Here is a 9,818-nt window from a genome sequence, read left to right on the forward strand (position 1 = left end):
GGAGGAAGCCGGAGTACCCGGAGAGAACCCACGCATGCACAGGGAGAACATGCAAACTCCATGCAGAAAGACCCCGGCCGGGAATCGAACCCAGGACCTTCTTGCTGCAAGGCAACAGTGCTACCAACTGCGCCACTGTGCAGCCCGTGTTGGATAAATACTTGTGCTATATGTAATTTCATGAAAATAAAGAATTTTGGTAAAAAATTATGCTACAATAAAATATATATTTATTTGCAGGATCTTTGCAAATCTCTAACCAGGGTACCCAGGACACTGAGTGAAACAATATGAACTGAATATTTTTATTCCTCAGAATGACCTGACCTGAAACCCCATCCATCTATGGCGCTGGCAAACACCACATTTCCTTGGTCAGGAGAAAAGTAGAGGTGAGAGTCGTCAGCATCCTCCAGTCCAGCACTCCAGTCATAAACCTGATCTCCACTTGGGTCCTTGTCCCTGTTCACCTCCTCCTTCACCTTTTCCGCTCGCTCTTCGAGCACTTTAGACGTGAACAGAGTCCCTGTGACAGCATTGACCTACAGAGAACAAGATGATAATACATAGTCTTCATCCACAGAATGAACAAAGCTGGTCTTAAAGAGTTAAGCTTCTGACCTGCTCCAGGATCTTCTGCAGGTGCGTGTATGCTTCCAGAGCGGTGAGCTTCAGCTCCATAATGAGCCTGTCCATCTTATTAATGACCAGAACAGGCCTGATGTTCTCAAGCCAGGCCTGTCGGAGGACAACCTGGGTCTAAACACAACACATGTTGTAACTGCAATATTCTCTTCAGTCAGGAATGTTTAGTGCACGAAGAGTGTGAACAGGTTTACCTGTGGGCACACACCCTCAACAGCATCTACAACCACAATGGCTCCATCACACAGCCGCACCGCTGTGGAAACCTCAGAGGAGAAGTCGACATGACCAGGAGAGTCGATCAGATTTAGAAGGTACTCCTGGTTGCCTGGGTACACATGGAATACCAAACCCATTTAGAAACTTTAAATATTGTCCATGTTCATCAGAAAATGATTAAACATGACACATTGGTGCTGCTTGCCACAACTGATGACACCGAAAGAGCAGTAAATGTGTGGTGAACATTTATTGTTCATTTTATTCTAAAAGAATGTCAGAATATTGTCAAGGCTAGATTTTGAAAACAAACATGAAACAGTCTTTATTTGGTGTGTGACATTAACACCTTTCAGCTATTTTTGTTTGGTCAGTGAAGTAAAAAGTTCTGGATCTCTTTATCATCTCCATTAAAGTTGCTATAAATTCTTTAAAGTATGACCTTTGAACTTCCAACATACACTCACCGGCCACTTTATTAGGTACACCTTGCTAGTACCTGGTTGGACTCCCTTTTGCTTTCAGAACTGCCTTAATTATTCGTGGCCTAGATTCAACAAGGTACTGGAATCTGACATTTAACTGGAAGGTACTGCTGAACAATCTGAACAGCTTCTTCGCACGCTTTGAAGCACAAAACAACACATGCCCAGAGAAGAACCCCCCCCCCTCATGACCAGATCCTTCGCCTCTCAGCCGACATGGTGAAGAGGACACTGGCCAGAATCAACCCCCGGAAAGCAGCGGGACCAGACAACATCCCAGGTCGTGTGTTGAAAGACTGTGCAGAGGAGCTAAAAGATGTCTTCACCAATGTCTTTAACATCTACCTGGAACAAGCCATTGTTCCATCACTTTTCAAAACCGCAACCATTATACCAGTGCCAAAGAAATCCTCTCCATCCTGCTTCAATGACTACCGTCCAGTGGCACTGACATCCATTATCATGAAGTGCTTTGAACGGCTAGTCATGGCCCACGTCAAGTGCAACCTTTCCATTACCCTGGACCCTTTTCAGTTTGCATACAGAGCAAAACGATCCACAGAGGATGCAATCTGCTCTGCCCTCCACACTGCCCTCACCCACCTGGACAAAAAGGACTCTTATGTGAGAATGCTGTTCATTGACTTCAGTTCAGCATTCAATACCATAATACCACAACAACTTATCTGCAAACTGGACAAGTTGGGGATTAGCACCTTCCTCTGCAACTGGCTGCTAGATTTCCTCACTCAGAGGCCTCAAGCAGTACGGGTTGGCAACTTAACCTCGAGCAGTATTACCCTGAACACAGGCGCCCCCCAGGGCTGTGTGCTCAGTCTTCTGCTCTTCACCCTGCTGACACATGACTGCACAACAACCCACACCTCCAACCATATAGTGAAGTTTGCAGACGACACAACTCTTGTGGGCCTTATCACCAAGGGCAATGAAACCCACTACAGGGAGGAGGTCCATCTTTTGACCAAGTGGTGCAGCAACAACAACCTCTTGCTAAATGTCAGCAAAACCAAGGAGATTGTTATGGACTTCAGGAAGGGCCGTATCGAACACCCACCACTGACCATAGATGGCGCTGCAGTAGAGAGAGTAGGCAGCACAAAATTCCTTGGGGTGCACATCTGTGAAGACCTCTCCTGGACCACCAACACCACATCACTTGTGAAGAAGGCCCAACAACGCCTCTACTTCCTGCGCAAGCTCAAGAAGGCAAGTGCTTCACCACCCATCTTGAGCACTTTCTACAGAGGCACCATACAAAGCACCCTGACTAGCTGCATCACAGTGTGGGGCGAAAGCTGCACAGAACAGAACAGAAAAGCCCTGCAGCACATTGTGAAAACAGCCTCCAAGATCATTGGTGCCCCACTCCCCGCCCTGCAAGACCTGTACACCACCCGACTCACCCAGAAAGCGGTCACGATTGTGGGAGATGTAAATCATCCTGCCCACAAACTGTTCAGTGTCCTGCCCTCCGGGAAAAGATATAGAAGCCTCTGCTCCCGCACCACCAGACTCTCCAACAGTTTCATCCACCAGGCTGTGAGGATGCTGACATCCCTCCCCTCAGCATCAAAGCGGCCAAGAAGATGAAGAAGAAGAAACCCAGAACCTTGCACAACTGCAACCACTTTTTTATCTGTACATCTCTATATACTTATATATATACATATACATTCTCAGTTGTAAAACTTTTTACGCTATATGTCTAGTTATTGTACATCTATTTATTAATTACTTAGGATAATTTTAGTTAGACTGTGTCTTTTATTGTTACTCAATGTTAGTAACGCCCTGTCTTGTATCACTGTGGGATAGTGAGAAACGTCATTTCGATTCCCTTGTATGTCTGGACATGTAAGAGGAATTGACAATAAAAGCTGATTGATTGATTGAAACATTCCTCAAAGAGACTGATCCGTATTGACATGAAAGTACCAACGAACCTCCCGTTCCACCACAACAAATCTGGAGCAGCTGATTAGCATCTCAAAACCTTATATAAAACCTGAAATTTGACCCCAAATCCCAGAAAAATGGAAAAAGAGCTTCATGGAAGCAGAGACAGAGGAGGAAGTTCAGACAATCATGATGATCAAAGACCATATCCCTGACTTCAACATCTCTTTGACTGACTGCTACTGGACATCTTTCTTGTCCACAGCATCAAAATCTACAATGACACTTTGAAGATACCTGGATGACATGAGTTATAGCCCTGGTTAACTTCCCTTAGGAAAAATAAAGGATTTGATTTTTGAATTGAATTTAATTCCAGTCAGTATCTAGTATCCGCTCCTCTAGCTGCCATCCCAGCAAGCCTCAGTCAGGCTCATCTGGACAGACGCTGCACTTTTCCTCCATTCTTTCTGCTAACTGCTCTTCCTCTGTTAGGTTTGGGGAGGGGAAGATCTCCTGCAAACAGGTGTGGACTTTGACTGGGTCACTCCACAGCCTCCACCTTGTTGTCTTCAGCCATCTGTGTGCAGTCTTAGCTGGATACTTTGAGTCATCGTCTCTGAAACTGTAGTTCTCGGGCAGATAGAAACAAACTGTCCTCCAGGATTTCGCTGCTTTCATTTGACCTCCTACCTTTAAAAGCCTTCCAGGACCTGCTGCGAAGAGGCATCCACACAGCATGATGCTCCCACCACCATGTTTCATAACGGGGATGGTGTGTTTTAGATCAGTGGTCACCAACCACCGGGCCAATTGGTACTGGGCCGCGCAAGAAATAATGAACTACTTCCAGATCTTTTATTTAGAAAATCCTAAACCAGATTTTACCGGTTACATCTTGCGCGTCAAAATTGAGCCAACTTGCAGCAGAATGAGTAGCAAAACAACATCGGAGTAGAGTGAACCCTCGCTATTTCGCGGTTCACCTTTCACGGTCTCACTGCTTCGCGGATTTGCATCGTGCATTGTGTTCTGCATTCTTATTGGCTAAACAGTCTCTCTGCTTCTTCTCTACCTGTGTGTCAACAACGTTGCGATATAATATGTACACATACATAAAACAGCTTGCCAAATTTAACATAATCGATGGTGGCATGTCGGTTTAAAAGAATCTTTTTTGCTCAGAAGAAAAAAGAGTGACAACAGCTACCGATAACAATGTTCTTCTCTCGAAAAAACACACCAGCACCGGGAACTTTAGAAGAAAACAAAAAACCGCTACAGAGCGGAGTCAGGCTGCAGCGGCTCAGTCAGAAGAGCAGTGAAATACACGTGAGTCACTATTTGTGCTACTGTACTTTGTTTTTTTTCATAATCATTTTTTATTTTCTCCCGTTCTAATCCAATAACTCAGGTCGCGGTGGGGCCGCGCTGATCTCCACAATTCGGGCACGGGAATCCGCCTTCAGTTCATATTAAAACTATTATTTTACAGTACAGTAGTTATTTGTAAAACAAAAAAATTGTTCATACAGTACTTTTTATTTGTTAATCAATTGTTTGGGCCTGTAAAAAGGTTTTGTTCTTTGGTTTCAATGTATTATGGAATATTTCATTGTATAATAATTGTAAAAAAATAAAGGTTCCTACTTCGCGGATTTCGCCTATTGCGGGTTCTTTTTGGAATGTAACCCCCGCAAAAAACGAGGGGGTTAGCCCTAACCCCCCCGCACCCCCGACTCGATACTTACGACGCGTACCCCCCCACCCCATGGTCCGCGCGACTAAAAAGGTTGGGGACCACTGTTTTAGATGATTTGCATTGTTTGTGGCATCTTGGCCTGATGCCCAAAAGGACCACAGATCTTTCTTCCTCTTGACCATACAGTCTCTTTCCTCGTGCCTTTTGGTAAGCTCTAGTTGAGTCCAGATCTGAGTTTTTTCTCATTGCCTCGCTCCCATAAAGCTTCAACTGGTGAAGAACCTGAACAACACTGCAGAGTCTCTCCATTTCAGCTGTGGAAGCTTGTAACTCATTCAGTGTTGTCATGGTGACCTGGTGTCTTTTCTGACTAGTCTCCTTCTTTATAGTCATTCAGGTTGTGAGAGCCAGTGATGGGCAGTAACGCATTACTGCAATTCAATTCCTTTTTTCAGGTAACAAGCATGGAATTACAATTGCAAAACAAAAGTAACAAAGTAAAATAATTAGCAAAGTAAATAATTTTAAAAATAAGTAATCAGTAAGCTAGATTACTTGGGGAAGTAATCAGTAATTAGTAACTAATTACTATTTACAAGTAACTTGACCAACACCAGTGTTGACGGTCAGACCTAGGCAGATATATGGATCACATTACTTCCATGTCTTGATGATGAAGTTAACTGAACTCCAGGGGATGTTCAGGGCCTTAGAGATTTTTTTTGCATCCATCTCCTGACTTATACTTTTCAATAACCTTTTCTCAGATTGGTTAGAGTGTTCTTCAGTCTTCATGCTGTAATGGTAGTCAAGGAATAATGATGAATCAATGCAATCATTTATTTTAAGTTACATATTTTATTTAATTGGTATGATTTGGTTAAAATCAGTTCCACATTAAATGGATTTTTGTAATGTTTTTGTCAAAAACAAATGTTGGTCATGACTGATTTGTAAAAGCAATAAAAAGGGTAAAACATACATAGACAGTGCGGGTAACTCACTAAAATAGACAAAGTAATTCATAAGAAAACACAGAGTATCCTCAAATTACTCAGGTGGGACTTACTAAGGCATTTAAGGCAAACACTTCACCACTGAGGAAATTGTGCTGTGAAGTGCTGCAGTACCTGTGCTGTAGTGCAGAGAGATGGCGCTGGACTTCATGGTGATTCCTCTAACCTGTTCATCCTCCCTACTGTCCAGATATCTCAGCTGAAAATCCAGCACAAAAACCACAGAGCTCAGTGGCACTGAAAGCAACAATTACTGATGTAATGGAGCAGGTTCCTACTGCTCCAGCTTACCTTCCCAGCCAGTCGACTTGATATGATCCCATTATTCGCCACCAGACAGTCAGCCAGAGTGGTTTTACCTGACAAGATAAACAAAGGATTTTATAGTTTTTCAATTCAGTTTGTTAACCAATGTAAGCTGTACAGGTACAGCAAAAATAAATTAGAATATCTGTAAAAAAATTCTAGATGACTGACTAATTTCAGAAAGTACAGCTTGTAATATATACGGTAGATTTATTACAGAGTGAAATATTTCAAGCTTTTATTTGATATCATTTTGAAAATTTCAATATTGCATAAGATCAATAAAACAAATTTTAAACAAACATGTCAGCATTCTGAAAAATATGCTCATTTCTTTGAACTGAATGCTTGGTTGGGGCTCCTTTTGATTGATTTGCTGCATCAATGAAGCATGGCAAGGAGGCGATCTGCTCCATGCTCTACTGATGTGTTCTGGTTGCTTTACTAACTGCCTCCAGTTCAACTGCCTTGTTGGGTCGGGTGTCTGATTTTCCTCTGGACAATATTCCATACATTCTGGAATTTATGTCAGGCTAGCTTGCGCACTATGATCATTGAAGCAGCATATGCTACCTTTGGCAGAGTGGGTCTGTACCAAGATCTACTGGAAAATAAAATCAGCATCTCTATGGCCCTCTGACTGCCACCAGCAGGCAAGGTGGGTGAAGTGTCTTGCCCAAGGGCTCAATGACCGAGGCACGTGGAGTGGGGATTGAACCAGCAAACTATCACTGACTGGAAATTTCACTCTGGACTTCAAACATCTTGGATGCTCTGAAAGAATTGTATATTTGTACCAGTAACAAAAATCAAGTCTCTGAATGAACCTCGACAAGGAGCAGCAGGAAACACTTAAAACATGTTGGGTAGTGAGCACTGAGAAGCCCTGACATGACGCTTTCTCTAGCTGAGGAATCCCAGCTCATTTTTCTTTGGTCAATCTTTCAAGTTCCTCCAGTCTTCTTGGATGAATTCTGGTCTTCATGTACCCTACAAATTTTTAATGGGATTCACGTAAGGACTTTGTTTAGGCCAGTCAATAATGTTCACCTTAGTTTTCTTTCTAAACTTAATTGTTTTGTTTTTGACATGATGCTTTCTCTAGTGACAGCTCAAACCCTTAATGATGAGTTTATACTGTGTATAGTACAACCCTTAGTTTTACCTTGATTGATTGATGACAAGCTGTGAGCATTACAAAGTGAAAGAATATGATTTCACAATGGTGGTTTTGCTAAATAAAAAGGTTAGCTCTTATCTGTTTTCATCCTGAGAGTTTTGAGGGAGAATTTAGTTGTTTGGATGCTTAATGTAAGCATCCAAAATAAAAGCTAGCATATTCAAAAAAGCTGTATTGAAAAATCATTGATCTGTTTAATAGCGCTTCAGAAATCTTTTGAAAAGAACTTAAGATTTCATAAGGGGGCTAGTAAAAATAAACTATACATTTATAAAACTATTTTACAAAATTTATTTATCAGGTCAGCTTTCCTTGATTATTAGTGACCATCATAATAACTTGTAATCATAGCTCTCTGCATGTCCCAAACATGTCACAAAAAAGCCAACAAATTTGCACATCCCTTGGATCATGAGTATATTTTCTTAATGTCATAATCTTGTACAGTGTGTTATTACAAGTATTGTTGTTATTGTTAATCTTGTTTCAATATATTTTGTGTCAACCTTCATGTGTTGATGCTGCTGTTACAGCAGAATTTTCTCTCTGTAGCAATTCTGCTGTTTCTATTCTAAGTTGACCATTATAGATCACCAGTATTTTTAATTTGAACTGTTGATCCATGTTTTCCCTGTTCTATTGTTGTTTTTGTTTCACTGTTGTATTAATTTCCATATTTTATTTATCATTAACAACTAGGGTTCCTCTTCTGTGGGTGCCTCAGGGATTTAATAGTAATAGAACAGAATTCAACTAAATAGAAAGCTTGTCTTCAAAAAGAAAAACTCTAGCTTTTTAAAGTGTTTGTCATGAAATAAATGCTAGAAAATCAATTACTTAATTGTTAGTCAATCAGTACACTGCATCTAGAAATTAAATGTTGGGATTTTAATGTCAGGTAAGGATTTAACATAATGGTGACTCAAAAATATTATTATAAATTTAACCTATTATTCTGTTCAGAGTGAAGCTCGGCCCATCTTCATGCTGTTTATGTGAACATTGTATTCAATGAGATGGAGGATCGATTTCATTTATCCAAGTATTGTGTGACAATCTACCAACATTCTTTTCAAAACCGCTGATACTGTTACTGCTGTGGAAAACCAACTACTATCTGTCATCTCGAACCCCTAAGTGAAATGTAAAGTTAGGATCATTCTCAGTGACAGCGCAGTCTAGAAAACATGCTGTGAACTTACCGTGATCAACATGTGCCAGGATGCACAGATTTCTGATGTTAGCCGGGTTTCGCTGCAGGGTTTTGATCTTATCCAGGCCGGTGACTCCCATCGCGATCTCCTGGATAAAGCACAACGGTTGTCACTGAGCAGCACTAACAGATTGAGTCAGATCTCCTTTAGGTGAATAGAACAGTTAACACCTAGAGTGTTGCTCCTGCTCAGGCCCTGTTAGTGCAATGAATGACTGCAGATGTGAAGACGACTGGTCTGGGACTTGCTAACACTGGTTTAGCATATTGCAAACTTCTTATAGAAAGAAATAACAAATCTAAATAATTTAAATTTGAAGTTCTCACGTGAAACGGTCATCGTCTCCTGGGGTACTAGATTCGCTTAAACAATAGTAAGAGAGACACTATAAAAACATTAGAAACTCACGGAAGAAGCATGCGGTGTTCGTGATCCACTGGATTTTAGATTGACTGGTGAAAATGTATGCCTGAAGTCGATGTTTCCATGGTGCTAAACGTCAAGGTGGTTAACGTATTGCCTGATCAAAATACAGTGTAGCTAAATAAAGCTGCTGCAATACGTTGTTGCCGAATTTATTAGTTTGTGTAAAACATATTGACATATTGTCAGATTTATTCAGTTTCAGGAATAATACAAAAACACAGAGTCAAGAACGAACAATCTGCCTGGAATGCATTGGCGAATACGAGAAGTTACACCTCGCTGCAGCAAGCAGTAAGGGGCGGGGAAGGACCTTTTTTTGTTTTATTAGACAAGATCTTTATTTATAAATACAACGAAAAACTAGAAAGGGTGCATTTTTAGGCACAAGCCAGAGGTGGAAGCTCGAGGAGCGGAAGGAGAATCGAGTGAACGTATCAAACAAACGAAGGCGGAAGGATTTGATTTTGGTGGATCGCATAAACTGTACATTGACTGTAGCAACATGGCTTCTACATCAGGAGTTAATAGTGGAAATGAGATGGAATGGATGATATAATTCCTTCATCTATATCAATATTAGTGTACAAACTGTTGATGTCAATTGTAAATAAAATAGAGACCTGAGGTAGAGAAATTAATTAAATTTTTTCAACAAAATCATAAGTTTCTTTGATATAGCTTTTGTGTAGAATTGATAGAGGCTATAAA

The 9,818-nt window shown here is 41.1% G+C and overlaps 1 protein-coding gene across 2 annotated transcripts in view; it reads right to left on the reverse strand.

The window, feature by feature from the left end:
• efl1 (elongation factor like GTPase 1) overlaps positions 1–9,170 on the reverse strand; it is a 46,413-nt gene extending 37,243 nt beyond the window's left edge. Inside the window, exons 1-7 of one of the 2 annotated variants that reach the window (XM_023332442.1) lie at positions 9,093–9,170; positions 8,673–8,772; positions 6,276–6,343; positions 6,099–6,183; positions 840–973; positions 622–759; positions 328–542 (exon numbers count right to left, since the gene is read on the reverse strand). In XM_023332442.1, the coding sequence (XP_023188210.1) occupies positions 328–542; positions 622–759; positions 840–973; positions 6,099–6,183; positions 6,276–6,343; positions 8,673–8,763 (731 nt within the window). In that variant the 5' untranslated portion in view covers positions 8,764–8,772; positions 9,093–9,170. Of the gene's footprint in view, positions 1–327; positions 543–621; positions 760–839; positions 974–6,098; positions 6,184–6,275; positions 6,344–8,672; positions 8,773–8,854; positions 9,052–9,092 lie in introns of those variants that run through there. The other variant, XM_023332443.1, reaches the window with a different exon arrangement.
• Positions 9,171–9,818: the final 648 nt, after the last annotated feature.

This window comes from Xiphophorus maculatus, chromosome 4, assembly GCF_002775205.1.
Source record: "Xiphophorus maculatus strain JP 163 A chromosome 4, X_maculatus-5.0-male, whole genome shotgun sequence".
Classification (NCBI taxonomy): Eukaryota; Metazoa; Chordata; class Actinopteri; order Cyprinodontiformes; family Poeciliidae; genus Xiphophorus; species Xiphophorus maculatus.